This window comes from Corvus hawaiiensis, chromosome 12 (assembly GCF_020740725.1).
Source record: "Corvus hawaiiensis isolate bCorHaw1 chromosome 12, bCorHaw1.pri.cur, whole genome shotgun sequence".
NCBI lineage: Eukaryota > Metazoa > Chordata > Aves > Passeriformes > Corvidae > Corvus > Corvus hawaiiensis.
The window spans coordinates 4,949,270-4,966,953 of record NC_063224.1 but is presented as its reverse complement, the minus strand read 5'-3'; the positions used below and the strand labels follow the sequence as shown (position 1 = coordinate 4,966,953).

General features: G+C 41.5%; 2 protein-coding genes across 5 annotated transcripts in view; both read right to left on the bottom strand.

The window, feature by feature from the left end:
- Positions 1-5,455: 5,455 nt before the first annotated feature.
- On the bottom strand, positions 5,456-12,485 carry GCSH (glycine cleavage system protein H). The gene is made up of 5 exons (XM_048316899.1): positions 12,348-12,485; positions 8,940-9,019; positions 7,852-7,915; positions 6,161-6,292; positions 5,456-5,585 (listed from the first exon to the last, which is right to left on the bottom strand). Exons 1-5 carry the CDS (start codon positions 12,466-12,468, stop codon positions 5,488-5,490), a joined length of 495 nt encoding a protein of 164 aa, XP_048172856.1. The 5' UTR covers positions 12,469-12,485; the 3' UTR covers positions 5,456-5,487.
- A 197-nt stretch (positions 12,486-12,682) lies between these two features.
- The window catches only part of PKD1L2 (polycystin 1 like 2), a 38,945-nt gene continuing 33,943 nt past the window's right edge, over positions 12,683-17,684 (bottom strand). For 3 of the 4 annotated variants that reach the window (XM_048317066.1, XM_048317068.1, XM_048317067.1), the window contains 6 exons: positions 17,464-17,591; positions 16,967-17,127; positions 16,078-16,288; positions 15,454-15,555; positions 14,158-14,289; positions 12,683-13,360 (listed from right to left, as the gene is read on the bottom strand). In XM_048317066.1, the coding sequence (XP_048173023.1) occupies positions 13,235-13,360; positions 14,158-14,289; positions 15,454-15,555; positions 16,078-16,288; positions 16,967-17,127; positions 17,464-17,591 (860 nt within the window). In that variant the 3' untranslated portion in view covers positions 12,683-13,234. Of the gene's footprint in view, positions 13,361-14,157; positions 14,290-15,453; positions 15,556-16,077; positions 16,289-16,966; positions 17,128-17,463; positions 17,592-17,684 lie in introns of those variants that run through there. The other variant, XM_048317069.1, reaches the window with a different exon arrangement.

Here is a 17,684-nt window from a genome sequence, read left to right as displayed (position 1 = left end):
TAATAATCCCTCTCTCTAAACGACCACGTCTGGGGGCTTCTGGGAGTCTATCAATGATTTTTGGTCAAGAGTTGAATTGGCTCAGGGAATGAATGGAATCCTACAGCTCTCTCAAATGGGGGACTTGTCCCCACCAGAGCTGGCAGGAGTGGGGGGGGTCAGGTACAGAGGGGAGGCAGAGGCCAAGGAGGAGGGACGGGGAGCAAGAGCCTGGTCCTTCAGTGTCAGGGAGCTTCTTGATCAGCTCAGGTTCTCCTGCAACATCATCCCCGTTCCTCTCGTGCTGTTGCCATGACTTAGAGCCATGGTCCTGACCTCTCCTTGACCTCTCCTTGAATCCCTCTTCTTCCTTGCAGTGCTCCATGTGCACAGGGGCAGGGAGGAAGGAGAAACAGGACGTGGTTGTGCTGCCTCTAAGGAGGGGGTCTTTGCAAGACTCTCTTTGATTCCTTGTAGAAACACTCCTTCAGCTCACACAGAAGCAGGGACATGCCTAAAGGACCATGTTGTCCTTAAGCCTATGGAAGATGAGGGAAGTAGACAAAAAAAAGTCCTATCAAGGCTTTGAACAGCAGAATTTTCTTTTTTATTTAACATATTTACCAGGCCCATGCCCCATGGCCTAATAGAAAGTTCCCAAAATGTTCCAGTTGTGGATGAGGGTGATGCACTGCAGGAAAAAAGAGCTGTGCAATGGTGATATTACACCAGTTTTATCATTGGCTTTGCCTTACCAGTGGTGGCACAAGTGAGGGCTTCTCAGAACAGCCAGGAGTTGCCAAGAATGCTTAAATCTGTCATTTTCTCTTGATCCAGACCCATGAAGTGAAGAAGGGAGGCAGGTGATGGCAGAAAGCAGAAGTTCTCTTGTGTCCTGAGAAGTGCAGACTCATCCTTCTGTCCTGTGGATTGACTTTCATGGTCAGAGAAAGGTACAAGTGCTGTACCTCCATTTAAATGCTTCTCTAAGCAAACTACATTCAACAGCATGAATAATTAAACACTATAAAAAAACGACAAATAAAACAGCCTAATAGCAGAGGATGTAGGATACTTGTGCTGCATTAAAATAGATCAGGTCTGAAGTGACTGAATTATGCTTTGTCAGGAAGAGAGAGACATCAATATTGTGGGGCAAACTCTAAGCAATCCAGATACCACAGAGTCAATTCTCCTGCCCAGGAATGTTCTTAGACAAGAACAAGCTATTCAAAAACTGTTGAATATTAAAGCTATTAAACAACTGTTCTTAGACTGTGTCTCAATCGATGTGGGGAGAGTGGAGAAAATTACATTAAGGACACTACTAAGCTGCTCTCAAAATTTGCTTGTGCCATCTGCAGCATATCTTGGTGATGATTTGCAATGATTGGACGTTGCTCGAGAGTGTTTTAATATTGCCTTACAGCCATGAGGTCCTGTTCCCTGGAAATACCATCCCCAAGGATGCTGTTTTCCATCAGTTCAGTCACATCATGCTGGGTAGAATAAAACGAGGTTCGGGTTAATTCCTTTGTTACCTACAGTGCTGTGAGAAGTGTGTCTGTGTGTTTTGAACATTTTCAATGGAGCAGGATGTCTTCATGTTTTTTGCTGCTCTTACAGTTGCCCCGGGTGAGTGCGTGGCCCCGGAGCTGCGCTGAGCCCGCAGCGCTGGGAGCTGGAGGCCCGGCCACTGCCCTCTGCCCGGGCTTACACGTTCCGAGTGCCACCGTGTGGTGAATTTGTGCGATAATTCGGATTTTCAGTGGCAGTCGTTTCAGTCAGGTCACCGTTTGCGACCTGAAGCATTTTTGCCATGGGTGACCTGTGTTCATGAAAAAATTCTGCCATATTCTTAGATTTTCTTTCTCTTCTCCAGAATATTTAGTGCAGGTGGTGCAATTCCCTTTGCCTCTTTGCTGTGTGATCTCCCCACATCACAGCAGAAAAGCCTCGTGTGCTCAGCGGTTGATTTATTGCTGCAGTACAGTTTATTCACTCGGCTGGGCTGAAGATGGATGTCGTGTCCTTTTTGCGTCAGTTCGGCAGATTAAAACCCTGTGCTGGGAACCATTACTACAGGGAGGTTTTAGATTCCCAATCTATCACTCCAAAGGAGAAGGAAAGAGAATCCTTAGCCATGGGACATCACCTGTCTGCAGACACCAGTTCAGGCAAACATTGGATACTGAGATTTGCTGCACTTCTAATCAGAGCTGCTTAACAGATTGTCTCACTGCTAATTTAATGAGAGTGAAGTTGACATTGCCCTTCTTTTATGCTCATCAAAACACTGCCCAGTGTTTTGATGTATTTTTGTCCTTTTATTTTAAAACATTTTTCTCTCTCTAGTAACAATTACGTGATTTTTATTTATATAATGACAAGCCCAAGATTCACAGAGAGATGCAGCACTCCATTAGCTTAAAAACAGACAAAATGTAAGGTATGCAAGCTTTTGGGGACTGATGTTGATAGAAATCTTAGCAAATAAAATATGGATTGAAAAACTTAGGGAACTAAGTTTAGCTTCTGTAAGTCAGATAGATAACTGGGGAGAAAAAGGGGTTGGTACTTGTGGAGCAGTGAGGAAGTGTTGGCACAAAGAAAGGAGATGATATAATTAACCCCCAGGAGATACAGAGATGTAATTATTGGTTGTGGGATTATAATTTGCCATAAACTAAATCTCTCTATTGAATCTATAATGTATATAAATTATCCTGTAATTGTAACATTCTTCAGTTCAGGATCAAGACTTAAGAGGTCACAGATAAAGTGATTATTTTTGTAAGAAATCACCTCCTTTATTAATTTTCTGTAGGAGCACACACTGGTGAACAAGCCTGACATTTTTCCCAACGATTTATACAAAAGCATTTAAAATCGTGCCATAGACCAAAGGTAATGCACATTCACTCCATCTCTTTATGTTGATAAAGACATTAATTGTGGATTCATGTCAGCAAGTGCTGCATTCATACTCTTGCAGTCTGGCTTCTATCAGTGCCTGGTGGTCTACCTGAGGCTTCCTGCTGCTGCTGAACATAGTGAAGTTATGGGATGCTTGGAGCTCTGCTTGGGTAGCAAACATCAAACAAGGAAGAATACGTTCTTTTGGCAGCATAATTCAGGTAGTTGAGCGAATTGTAGAAAGGTATAAAAATATTTGGTCCAATAGACATCATTTGTCCTAAACAGCAGAACATCACAGCTCTTGGCATAAATCACATGGGAAAAAAAAAAAAAAAAGCACCTAAGTACTGCTGCTCCCATTTTAAGAGGAATAAGTCACTTTAAAGTTGTATAAAATTTTAAAAGGATTAGGGATAGACATGTTTTTGGTCCTCCTCTTTAAGCAACAGAACATCCATTTTCCATCTGTGCACCATGAAAGAGAGGTTGAATTCTGTTTCAGGTGCTTTTCCCAGACAGTTGTCATTTATCCACACTGATGTATGTACACTGCTACTACAGTTTAAATGGGCAAATGGGTTTTTATTGTTCCCCAGGTTCCTTAGGGCATTACAGAAATTACTATTTTATTGATCAAAATTTAAAAATACAAACATTTTAAGAGGGAAATAGTATAAAAATGCGTTACAGTGCTCTGGGCTGACCTCTACAGAGATCCACAAGGGTCATGTATTACACGGCAAAGAATGAAGGGCCTGTTACCCTCTAGCCAAGTTGGAAAAAGATGGTGAAAGAAACAGTATCAAATAGTATCATTTTCCTGCATGCCTATCTCCGTTTTCCTGCACATACTGTATTTGAAACAAACTTTCCCTTCCAAAGTGCACAGGAGGTGAGAGACTGAAACTGATGCAGGGTCTGTAAGAGGCCAGGACCAAGCTCCCAGCTCTCTGGGCCCTGAATGTTGTCACAACAACTACTCCATGGAGCTGTGAATAATGGATAAGTACTGAGAGTTTTTGAAACATTTACTCTAGGTTTACAAGAGCCTTTTGTTTATCAACCACTGCCAAGTTAGAACTCCTGTGGAACAGTCAAACTCCCTCTTTCCTCTTATACATTTTGCAGTTTAACTCCTGTGGAGAAGATGAAACCATCTGAAATACACAGTGGATTCTCTCTTGGCAGGGCTTTGATGTGTGACTTGTGTAGCAAAAGTTTGCTCCTAGGATTTAAACCCAAAAACCACCAAGCCAATTACTTTGACATCCCTTCAGATCATAAAAGAAACCCTCTTTTTGTACATTAGAAAGGTTTCTGTATTACCAGCAATGTATTTCTGCCCTTTAGAAGGGCTGTGATTCATATCCCTTTAGAAAGAAGGAACTTTCAAAGGAACATGAATTTTGCTTTAGTCATCTTACATGAATTAAGCATTCCTCTGCTTCCTCTTAGATCAACTTAAATCATTGGGGTTTGTTCCTGTTTTGTACTTAGCTGCTAATAACCATTTTAAAATTGTGGGGAATGGCTTTAGACCAAAACTCTGCTGTACTATTGCGTTTTCCTGAAGTGCAGGTGTGTACAACTCCACCTTACCCTTAGATGTCACATCAACTTTGAGAGCACATTTGTGGATTCATTAAATATTAAGGCTAATGGAATCAGCTGCTTTAGTTCACTGGTTTGCAAAGGGGAAGTTTTGGGTTCAGTCCTGCGATGTCATTAGGGCAGTTGCCCTAATTGATCTTAAATACAGACACACATGGATACATATGTCAAACTATTCCTGATCACACAATTTTCACAAGCCTCTGCTCTGCTGAAATCACAATTGCCAGGCACAAGATGTAAAATTAATTGCTTTATGAGTTGTGACTTAGGTAGTGTTTGCTAGACAAAAATACAGCCTAAATAAGCCACTGTAGAACCTGGATAAACAATCACTGCAGGAGCTTTGCACACTAAGAAAGCACAGAAAGGGGAAGGCAGGGCCCCCATCCCTCCTGCCTCACAGGCAGGACTATTTGATTACACAGTAAAAAAAAAAAAAAAAAAAAAAGAAGGAAAGCAAAGGATTAATAAATTCTATAAAGAAATAAAAATCACACAGAGAGGTAGTTGATATGGCTTCTCCTTTTTTGGTATCATGTTTACAACTAAGAAAGAAAAACATGAGGAGTTTAGGAAGACACTGCTTTTCAATGGTCTAGGAGCAATAGAAAAGTATCTCAGGGAAAACAGTAGTCCAGATTATGTCACGTGCCTATGACAAAACTGCCATTTTAAGGCTGTTGTTACTAAATTTGATGTCAAATGAATCTATGAAACTATGTATTTTAGCAAGTGAATTTTGTTTCCCAAAATATTATAGATAACATCTGGAGTTACATGAATCAGACAACAGAATAAAAAACCCTCTTGGGTACACAGATGTGAAACACTTTCATCACTGTAATTATTTATAGTCTTGTATATGTGATCTTAAGTGGTGCTTTTCAAGTTGCCAAAACTGGATATTCAGTATTTCCTTGATTGATGACAAACTACACTGAAATATTTTGTATGAATTTATTTCATTATTCCAGCTCAGTCCTCAATGGATTTTATGTATTTCTCATAGGCATCTTCAGTCATCAGTTCATCAAGTTCAGCAGGGTTTGCCACAGTCATCTTGATAAGCCAACCTGTAGTCAGGAAATTAAAAAATAAAGGGTTGCTAACATCCTACAAGAAAGATGCATTCCTATTACTGCTTTAGGAAAGCACGCCCAGCAGGAACAACCAGCCTTGGAGCACTGGAGAATCAGCCAGGTTTTTGTGCAGGCAAAACAATGTTTCAGTATTTGAAAAAATGAACAACCAACCATCCCATCATAAGAAATGGCCTTTGGGGTCAGAGCAGTTGTGTAATTTAGTGCTGGCTCTGACAGTGGCATAGGGAGATACTGTCTGGAAAGAATAAAGGAGCCTGAGCTCAGTATCATGAACTCTTACAAGATCCAAAACTAGAAATGGAGTCAAGGGAAGTAGATTTAAATTCAGCCACAGTGTATATCTGAAAATAAGATGTAAAACCACTGTTCAAAGATAAGACTGTTATAATGCTTTAATGTTAAATTTTATTGGGCTTGAACTACATTCAGTATATTCCATTTAAGTCTCCACAACATTGAACTGGAAGAACAGGAATTGCAGAGCCATTTGTAGTAGCAAGAATCCACATAGTATTCATTATTGAAAGATAAAAATGACATCTTACCATCTTGATAACAAGATTTATTGACAAGCCCTGGATTATCTGCAAGGGCAGCATTAATCTCAGTCACTTCTCCTGAGAGAGGGGAGTAGAGTTCACTAGCAGCTTTCACGCTTTCCAAAGCTCCAAACTCATCTGAAACAGAGAATATGATGGAATGTTTCTAAGGGGAAAACACGAAGCACTGCAGTTTTTTCAGTCAGACATCCTGGTGATGACCCAACCAGTGAAGAAATGTCTACATCTTGAGCAAGAAGACAGACTGAAGTCACCCACTTTATGACAAGGATCAGCATTATTAAATTTGATGTTTATGGTCTTGAATTCTGGGGAACTTGTGCTAGCTGGCTACTACAGAAGGGACAGGAATTCCTTGCATTTGGTTAATCCTTTGCCTAAAGCCCCACAGCACATGATATATTAACTTAGAAGGAACAACACCCAGCTCTTGCTGCAAGAGGTTTAAATGTGCCTTTTATCTACAATTTAAACCTTTTTATTCATAATTTGGTTACAAAATCAACACAGCCACAATTTCAGCAATCCCATTTTTCCTTCAGAAATGCTATCAAGTGTTATATTTGCATTCACTGGAAAACACACATTAGTATTCAGAAGCACCACACTAGAAGCACCCAGCAGCTCTTCCCTTTTTCCTGTTTTGGAGGGAGTTATGGAAATGGTGCCTGGAGCAATGTTAGTGCAGAGCAGTTCTCAGCCACAAGCAAACAAGACAGAGGCTGAAGGAACAGGGACCTGTCAGAAGAGTAGATAGGCACCAGCACAAGGGATCTGAGAACAACTTGTTCTGGGAAAGCTTGGAATTAGACTGAGGCCAGAATGGGCAGAAAAGAGAAGAACTTAAACGGAAATGAAATTCCTTCAAATAAAGCAAAACTACAAGTTGGTTAATTAAAATCCTACACAGAGAGACCTTTTGTCTAACAGTCAGCATTCAATGTAACACATTTGGCCAAAACAGTTTGATAGGGAGCTATTCCACAGTAAGGATGGCAGAAGAAAGGCCTTCTCCTTTACCTCATAAACCCACATTTCTTTTTAAAAAATTGTCTAAAGATAATGACAAGTTTTTCCTCATATACTACCCAGACAGCTCTCAGTGTTAATACAGGAAAAGGCCTTTCATTTCTACCTGTTTATGTTCACTTTCTTTAACAAGAAAAGTTACATAATTGAATGATGAAGAATGTAACAATTTGTACATCACTAATAAGCAAAAACCTGTGATTACATTTAATACCCCAAAATTACTGAGTCCTATATTTGTAGAAAAGTTAGACCTTGATATCAATTAGAAGTTTCACCTCATGCAATTCACAAAGTGTATAACTGGAGAACTACAAATAAACACTTGCAAGTTCAGACCAAAGCACAAATATTTGAAAAACAAAATATAGATAAAATCATTACAAAAAATATTTTAAATACTGTCTCTTTGAATAAATTTCTTCACAGTTTAAAAAGCAGGTATTTTCTGCTGCTAAGCACAGTCTTGACAGTGAGAATTTCAAATTAAAGCTGTCTCTTGTAGAAATACCTGAATTTATTTTGCATACAGAAACTTCATAATGATATTAATGACCATAAATATTATTTCAGAAAATGCGTCTTTGCAAAGGAAGAGTGGGATGAGTAGAATAATCACTTCAGGAGCAACTAGAATTGAAACTTACCGTGTTTACTCAATTTTGTCCCAACTTCTGGAAGACTACAGTAAACAACGTCTCCTAATGCTTCCTTAAAAGCAAAACAAAAGCATCAGAGCATACATTAACAAAACTATGCATAGAAGAGAACTGATACAGTAACTCTAGAATCTGCATATCAGTAGTCTCTGTCTCTAAATGTTGTTCTCATTCTTTAAGGATTGAGTATTTTTCACTTTTTCTTAGCAAATGCTTAATATGAATAAACTGTTTTGTTATCATAGCCCAAATACCAAATTATTGTTTCTCTATTACAGTGCTAATAACCCTCAGGCTCAAGTTCTATGGAGATTTCTTCTGGCAGAATGAGGAATAACATCTGCTGATCTTAGCATCAGCTACAGAGAGCTGTTAGCACAAAATTTGTCCTTAGTGACTTAACTAAGACCTGTATCACCATAAGAATTGGCTCAACTCTTCCCTGACACATGTATCCTATCTCAAAAAAGACCAGAGATCTCACAGAGTATTAGAGTTATTGACAGAAAACTGAGATTAAAGGAGATGCTGCTTGTCCTAAGAAACATTAGTTCCATTTATTGCTGGCTTGTCCCATTCATTTTTCTTAAGTTTCACATACAGCGAATCTCTGCCCAGAATTTGCCTGTGACTATTCCAAATCAAGTACCTGCATGAGAACAAAAAACCCAAAGGAATTGAGTAAGAAATACATGCCATGCTGTAAATCTGTTCACAACTGTTCTTTAGCCAGAGGGATTTCACCATATTTGTGTTCAAGGGAAATTTGACCTAAAAAAGTACGTGATGTCCTCTTCACAGCCATGAACTGCTCAGGCTTAGAGCTGAACATTGAAGTTTCTCACCAAGTTCAGCTCTCCACAGGTTCAATCTGAAGCTATTAAGACCTTATCAGAATTCTGAGATAGGTCTATCACATTATTTGTGATATTTGTGCTAAGTCCAGAAAATCATGCTCAGTGTGTCGCATATGCAATTAAAACAATAAAAAACCTGTAAATGTCCAAAGAGCAAGGACAGAGCAGATAGGCATAAATAAATATTGCAGACTTGGAGAAGGGGGGACGGATCAATACCTGTGCAAAATTGCTGATTCCTACTGTTCCAATGCCATTTTCCACAGATACCCATTCGTGCTTGTCTGTGAATTTGCGGGCTAAAAGGAAACAAACTTGGTATTTCAGAAAGAAGTGACATGTTGCTCACTTAAATACACATTTGCAGCTTAAACCGTGGGGCTTTTCACTGAGTTCGTTCATTTTTCTTGGAAAATATTTTAAACAGCCCATGCAATTTACAGAAGCACCTTGTTCTGCTCAGGACATAGTGACAGGGGCAGGACTGGGTGTCCTGCTCAGAGTATTATCAGTTCCTGTGCAACCATCTGGAGACTGATGAAGTACAGGACTAAAAGGACCAGCTCTCCTTCAAACAGAAGTGCAAATCTAAAGCTTATATGTGTATTTTACCCGTAGTTATACATTTCTATGATAGCACAGTGACTTTTCAAACATATTTAGTGTTTATTTCTGATAACTTCTTTATTATGGCTGGGAAGGCCAGTGTTAGTGACTCTAAAAAACATTACAGCATCTCATTCAAAGTGCACAGCTGGCACAGATCTATGTAAAATTAAGGCAAATTAACACAGGACAATTAATAAGGTGACTTACACAGACAACTGCTACCTAACAGAATTTGCTCTCTGTTAATATTGCTACTGTGAGAAGAACACAGTAGTTATTCTGTATCATGTTAAAAATAAGCCTGTTTAAAACCTTGTTAAGTCTTTTCACAGCAAGGTTACAATTCTCCTTACATTTCAAATCTGTAAGATTCAAGACAGCTTTATTAGAGCAATTGTTTTTATAAAGTCATATGGAGAAACTTCAAAAGAAGTAACTGAAACAGGCAATATTTTTCTTGCTAACATTTTTCCTGGAACTTTTCTTACTCTGAGCATTTTCAGCCTGCCTTGTCCGTTTTCTCACTTCTATATAATTTCCCTGCAGATACCTTCCTACTTTTTTTTTATCATTATTTTAATTAATTTATTTTTATTTTCCACTTGCAGCACCCATCCAGTCAGGTAAGGGATGTTGCAGAAGCTGAAAAAAATAACTTCTGAAACAGCTCCCTGAGTGATGAGTGCCATAGTACAGCTGCATATTCCTTTTGAGTTCAAGATTCTCCTGTCAAGCTCATCCTGTGGGCTGGACTCTTTATGGCAAACACCAGAGAAACTACACTTCTGCAAGTCCTTGTACATTTTCTAAAATTGTATGTGAAGGAAAACAGAAGTTCTCACTGTAGACCTGCTAAAATATTTCCAGTCATATTTTAAGCTGCTTCAATTGCAGTGATCCTCTTATTTGTGTTTGAAAAGTTCAAGAGTAGCCAGTCTCAGGTTAAATGGTTTGTCTTAGAATAGGGCCCAGGTTTTATAGAGCTCAGTAGAGCAATACGTGGTTTTGCAAGTATAGTACACAAACAAATATGAATAAATTGTAAATATAAAGTACTTTCCCATGGCTTACCAGTCAAAAATCCACAGAGAATTTCATCTAGCATTACTTATAACTACAAAAAATCTCATGACACACTCTAATGAACAGAATCTTAAATGTCTCAAATAATTTCAGGTCAAGATGTTAAACCCATGGGAATTCTATTGGAAATGAGTAATGAACTGTAAGAATGGAGAATGACAGTTGACAAATCTCAAACCCAAGCTGAACATGTCAAAAAGAAGCCAACCAGCACATTTTTATTTAGAATAATAATATTGTATAGAATCTGTTTATAAAGCAAGGCTAATAAAAAACCAGAAGATTTTCACACCAGTTTGGAATACAGCAGGAAAATGTCCGGAACAGTTAGAAGAGCATCTAACTTTCTTGCAGGCCAAAAAAAAAAAAAAAAAAAAGAAATTGAAAAATTAAAATTCTGAGCATGCAACAAAAACCACTGCAAATAAAGTAAAGGTCAAATTAAAAACAGTTAATAAGTAATCTCAGAATCTGAGCTTTGAGCTGATGTGGTCAGCCCATTAAATAAATCAACCTAAAGGAATATGAAATGTCAATCTCTCTGCATTCTTTTTCAGAAGAGCAGCTGAATTTACTCTAGCTTCATTCATTTCAACAGGACTTTGGTTTCAGCTTAAGTAGCACACTCTGAACTCAGGCCTTCATTCAGTGTAACCTGCCTCTGTTAAATATTTATATATACCTGAAGAGCGAACTCACACCGCCACAGAGAGGCATACAAAACTTTTCCTCTCTGCCTAAAACAAAAGCACTGTTTGTTACTCCTTCAAGTGATGTGTATAGAAAAACAATGGGTACATTGAATAGTGAAAAAAAGCTTAGATCTTGACTCAGTTTGCAAGTAATGACCAATAAATGTTATTTCTTTCACTTGCAGCAGAAGGCAATTAAACAGGTAGGTTTAAGATTATCTGGAAAGAAATGGATGAGCTCTTCTTAGTGGCAGTCATTACTTTTAAAGCATATTCTCCTCTTCTCGCCTACTTTTTAAACATTTCTGTTTGCTAGAGTACCACTGATCCTGTTTTTCAGACTTTCATGGGTAACTTCCATTCAAAAAGAGCTTTGACTGCAGTAGACGCTTTCAGAATGAACTACCCCAAATGCAAAATCACAGCAAGCACTGATGCCCGAGCCCATCCCCGGCCGTGCCACTCGTGCAGCTGTGGCTGCACAGGAGCCAGAACCAAACTCCTGCAGCCCAGAGCGGCTCAAGGCCCTGCCAGCCTGGCTGCGGCTCCCTGGCTGCCCACGCCAGTCCCTGCTGAGGCTCTGCCTCCACCGGACACCCACCCTTGGCCCTTTCTTGTGCTGCTGATGCTCCTTGGAGCCAACATCAAGCTGTTTACGAGCGGCAATCCCGGGAAAAGCGATCCGCTCTTTTGGGCAAGCTGGTGTGCTCCCCGCTCGGCCCACTCTGCGAAACCTGCACGGGTCCAGAGGGGGACTGAGCCGCTTTGCTAAAAACTGCAGTGTGGAGATGCCGATAAAAGTTTCTGGCCAACTAACGGAGGTGAGCCTGCTCGTGTGGGAGCGGGATCGGGAGTGCCAGCAGCAGGACCGGGGGCAGGTGAGGGGCCCTCCGAGGCTTCAGCCATCTTGCGAGGTTCTCCGGCCCCCGCCGACACCGGGGGGCTCCGGGCGGCTGCAGCATCGCGCTCCGAGGGGCCGCCGGGAGGCAGGGAAGGAGGGAGGGATAGAGGGACATAGGGATAGAAGGATAGACGGCGGCTGCCGCCCGGGGCCGCCGGCGGGACCCGCGCTCCGGCCACTCCGCGCACCCAGCCCCGGCTGGCGGGGGCTACCCCGCGGGCTGGGCCGGGGCGAGCTCCCGCAGCCCACCCTGCCGGGCAGAGGCACCGCCGGCTCTCCGCAGCACCGGGCCGCTGTCCCGCCTGCCCGCCGCTCACCTCCCTCCCTCGGGCCGCCACTCACCGGACAGCAGCAGCGAGCTGGTGCCCAGCCTGCGGGCCGCAAGCCCCCGCTGCGGCAGCGGGAGGCGCGGGCAGCGCGGCGCCAGCACCGGCCCGACCCGCCGCAGCGCTCGCCACGCCATCTTTGCCGGGGGCGGGCGGGGGCGGCACCGGCGGGAGGCGGCGATGGCGGCGGGGCGGGGCCGGGGCCGGGGCCGGGGCGGGCGGCGGTGGCCGGGGGGACCCGCGGGCCCTGAGAAGCAGCGGCCCGGAGTCGGCTGCGCGCTCCGCTGGCAGCGGGCACTGGGGCGGCGTGAGGGAGCCGCCATGTTCCGTGCGCCGCCTCGGAGGAGAGGATTTAGCCAAACAATGCAACAGCCGCTCGGTGTTTATTTAATAAATACAGGTGCCAAGTCTACAACAAGTGCACGTGGGACGTTGCGTCTTAGGGTTACCGCTATTTCTTAGCTATTACTCCAGAATAACACGCCGGCAGCACTTTGAGGGTGAACACCGCACCATTTTCCCAGAATCACGGAATAGGCTGAGTTGGAAGGGACCCACAAGGATCAAAGTCCAGCTCCTGGTCCTACAGAGGCACCCCAAAAATCCCATATGTGCCCGAGAGCGTTGTCCAAACGTTTTCTGAGCTCTCTCAGGTTTGGGGCCGTGACCATTCCCTGGGGAGCCTGTTCAGTGCCCCACCACCCTCTGGGTGAAGAACCTTTTCCTAATATCCAACACAAACCTCTCCTGACACAGCTCAAGCCGTTCCCTTGGGTGAGCCCGTTTTAGTCACAAGCTGTAATAATGTAAGCCTATAACCTAGCCTAACTCTAACCACTGCAGCTGGTAGCAAACAAGTAAATACTTTGCCCACAAGCAAAGTGACTTCAACGCGGTCTTCGTTCACTCGCTGACAGGTTGTTCCGGTTGTCCATTGGTGACTGGCTTCTCTTCCTTCTTGCATTTAATCCCAAAGAAACTGAAGAGTTTCATTAGCATTAGATCAACAATCTCCTCTTCTTCTGAAGCCTGAAATAACAACGAATAAGTTACGAAGAGTTGCACATCCAAAGTGGATTCAGTGTCTGCTGAAGCCAGAGCAAGTTGCAAGACAAAATCTCTACCTGAGGTGAAATAAGCCAACTTTCAGCAGAGCACGAGTGGCTGACAAGCAAAACATCATGCCAATATTTTTATTCAGACAGAAGCCCCAGATGAGTATGGACACTATAGAAATTTTAGTTGTCAAATCCCATGGAAATCTCTCTACAGGAGCCTGGAGTGCACTTGCCAGCTCCTATACAGCTCATGGTATACACAATGAGACACCCACCATTTCTACATGAAGTAAATGAGAAAAACTCAATATATCTTGTCTTCTATCAATCGTATTCTTTGTTTTCATGTCCCTTGACTTTATGTAAAATGTAGAGGAATTCTGGTCAGTACTGGAGTGTTAAGCTGGATTTCACACTATCAGTAGCTTGAATGGGTCAGGCACTCACAGTGAGAGTTTTAAAAGGAGCTGTAAAGCCTCAGGCACTTCAGTAGCAGTTTTGGCACTGATTTCAGTATAGCTGAGCACAAGCCTAAGAGTTTATTGCTGGATTTAGTATGTGAACAGAAGGCTACAATTCAGATCTGAACAAGGACTCATATGAACAGGAACGGACAGTGTAAATCTGCAAAATCTGAAGTGTACTTTCTGAACAAATGTTGCCTTTTAAAGAGTTGGACTGAATTTACATGGTTTTCATCCATGGTTGAATACCTGAGTAAGCACTGAACAAAAAATGTTAAAAGCAGGAGAGCTTAGATGAACAAACCTGGTAGTGCTTCTGCTCCTCACTAAAAGCAACCAGAATCACCGAAATGAATAGATTCAGTACCACAAATGTCATAAAAATTATGCAGGATCCAATTAAGAAGGAGCCTAAAACTGGATTATAGTCCAAGACCTGTGTAATGCATAAGGTAAGACATCATATTGTGATTGTGATAACAAACAAACAAAAAACCATACATACAGACATACAGATATACATATACACTTACATACAAGCAGTTAAGACCCAATAATAAGTTTGTCACTTTGAAAATCTTGTATGTAATCAATTATGTCATATGTATTATACATATATACAAAATTTCTCCTTTAGTCACTGTCCTGTGCTGATACAATATAGTACAAAGACAAGAGAATATTTATATATATATATGTGTGTGTGTGTGTGTGTGTGTGAATATGGACAATTTTGGGTTTTTTTTTAGCATTTGCATTTGATTGTAATGGTATGACAGTTGCACATGAAAGTTGACAAGGCTGAGATCTGCTTATCCACAGAACAGCTGAAGCTTCCTCCTGCCTCAGCTTTCAAAATAGATTAAATCTCTGTATGCATTTACTTTATTGTACTGTATGCTTTACAAAGAAGCACAGTCTGACTGTCAGAGACACTTATAAACCAAGGGTTGTGAAAAATCCGAACCCTAATCTTCATATAAGATATGGTACAGGAATGTATTTTCAAGATTAACATGAATGGGAGAGGTGGAAAAGTCTATGCCCGATTACTGATCTTCAAAGCCACCCATATCCTATTGGGTCCATGGTCTAAAGACATCCACCAAGGAGGACTTCACAGTCAGAGATGCCCAAGAATTAATCCACAAAGAAATGTTCAAAGGATATTGAAATATTTAAAAGATTTTACTGAAGAACATGAAGTTCCCTTGTGGAAAGCCTTGCCTTTCTTGGAAAGACAGAGGGGGTGTTCAGGACAAACACAGGGCTTTGTTCACATTTCTATACATAGCTTTCTAAGGAAATTGCTCAAAACCTTCAATCAATTAGTAACATCTCTAGCTGAAATGTGAGCAGGTTTCTTAATGAAAGGTTCATTGTGAGCCTCCTCATGGTCAAAACAGGACATGAAAGAGATTTCACTTGGCGTCTTTTTCTTGCTCAGAAAAGGTGGCTGCTTTAGGAAGCTGTGGAGCTTGCAAAATTACATTAATGTTTAACACTAACTGAAAGTCCTTCTATTTGCTGGGTTAAAGCATATTTGATAGCTGAGATGCCAACTGTATGGTTGTAAACTTCTCAAAATTAGATGTGGTACCTCCTCATAGTTGAAGATTCCCAGCTGAAGACTGACCATGGTCTCTGCCGAATCAAAGAGAGTTTTGTAAGAGTAGAGCTTCCATCCAAATATCAGGTTTGCCTGCAGAGGACAGAAGCCACGTCTTGTGTCATGATCAGAGTCCTTGCTGCAAAATGTGTTTAGCTGTAAAACCTTTTATCATAGGTATGAGAATGTGTCTTACATCTGCTGAGCTTGCCACTAGATATGTAAAAAAGGTACTTATATCCCACTTATGAACTAGCCAAATGGAAAATGGCACTTTCTGAACTCTCCACGATTTAAGTTTTGTCCAGAAAATCTTTTTTTCTGTACTTTGTTCTTTGTCACATCTATTACACATAACGAATCCTTATTTTTCAGCTCAGTGTTTGATTTTTCACTAAATTTCAGTTTGCAAAGAACAGACAAGTGGATGTTTTAACTTCACTTTCACTCATACAGAAGACTTGGGCTCCAAGCTGCTAACCTAAGATTTAGACAGGCAGCTTATTCCATTTTACATGGTAAAGTTATGTTGCTTTTAGCATTCAGAAACAGTTGATTTAGCCTGACAGTACCTGGAAGCAGACTGCAGAACACAGAAAGCACTGTCATACTCACAGCAATGGAATAGGCGAGGAACATGATTGCAATAACAGTGATGAATCCAGAGATATCACCCCATGCCCTCCTTAGTGCTGAAGTGATCATGTTCAGTTTAGGGTTGAGCCTCAGCAGATGCCACAGTTTCACTGTGGAGAGAAGCACCAGGAATGCAATCAGGTAGCCAAGAACTGCATCAGCTCTCGCTGTTTCACTGAAGCTTACAGAGCTGTTAGGAAAAAAAGAAAATACATAATATATCATGCACACGGAATCCTTTGAAGTGCATAAATGGGTATGCTGGAAACGCCATTTACTCTGTCCTTGGTTTCAGTGGAGGCCTAATGAATTCCTCCTTGCGTGTTCCCACCTGCACTTCCTACTGTGTGCACACAAAAAGCTCAGTTGTGCATGGCTAAGTTTTTTTTTTTTTAAGGAGAGGAGGTCTAGGCTGTAGCCCAAATTCTGCTCATTATCCTGTGATTCTACCACCTCTTTCCTATGTGACCATTTTAAAAAAGATGTTACAATTTTCCATTCTGTACAAAATAATCCATTATTGTCCTCTAATCAATGGCTTTTTACAACAAAGAACAAGGCAGATTATGTGCTTTCTGGGTGGATGTCCCATAGCAGAAAGGCTTGTTGGTTCACAAGAGAGGAAATTAGGGGCTAAAAAAGGGAACTTGGTGCTCAAGCCTGCTGGATTTTACTAGAGCAGTATCAAAAGAAAATCCTATTGCTGGCACAAATCTAAGCCCTGACACACTCACAGACTTCATGAATATAACCATCTAGGACAGCAATATCTAGCACAGACAAAGTACTGTCTGGGAAGAGGAAAAACAGATTTATTTCTGCATAAGCAGCAACAACAAAGGATGCACTAAATAGCATTAGTACTTACTCCTCCTTGTGTTCCTGGTAGTAGCTGATGTCTCGGGTCCCAAGGACTGTCCGTTTCACAAACACTGACAGAGCACTCCAGCTAATCAGTATAATGGCCAGCTCCAGGAGATTCCACTTGCTATGGAAATATCTCCATCTCAGACTCTTCATCAGCTTGCCCTGTGAGGAGTTTTACTGTTTCAGTCTCATCACTCCATATCATACAGTCCACCTCTGAAGATTAGGGCAATGCCCTCCACAATTAAGCAGACTACTCTGCATTAATAAAACTACAGCTTGCACTAGGTTCTCATTATCTTTCTCAAAAGAATCATTCCAGCCAGATACAGTTTTGCTTTCCTATTATTTAATACTGACACTGTATCTAATTCAATCTTCCATTGGTGTAGCAGCACCAGCACTACTAAAATCAAGTACAGCCCTAAAGCTTTTGTGAGTGAAATCAACAGCAGGCACAAGGAAATGCTCTCAGCCAAACTTTCCATTGGACCTCACCTGTACTATCATGTAGTACACAATGAAGAGGAAATAAATGACTTCTGCTGCAACCACAAAGATGTGGAGGCTGTTGGTGTAGGGGTAGAGCCGGACACTTTGCAGCTTCGTGCTTGTGAAGAAGGCCCCTAAAAAACAATCAGAGGTCACCTCAAGGCTCTGATAACGACACCTTTCTGCTTTCATTCAAACAACTCAGTTCACCAGTAAGACTTCTGTAC

What these genes read in the sequence shown, in the direction of transcription:
- GCSH (XM_048316899.1), bottom strand. Translation starts at nt 12,468, where the DNA reads ATGGCGTGGCGAGCGCTGCGGCGGGTCGGGCCGGTGCTGGCGCCGCGC. An exon ending in GAATCAGCAATTTTGCACAG is followed by an intron (nt 7,916 to 8,939) that starts GTATTGATCCGT and finishes TTTGCTTTTAAG; the next exon opens with GAAGCATTAGGAGACGTTGT. An exon ending in TAAATCTTGTTATCAAGATG is followed by an intron (nt 5,586 to 6,160) that starts GTAAGATGTCAT and finishes TCCTGACTACAG; the next exon opens with GTTGGCTTATCAAGATGACT.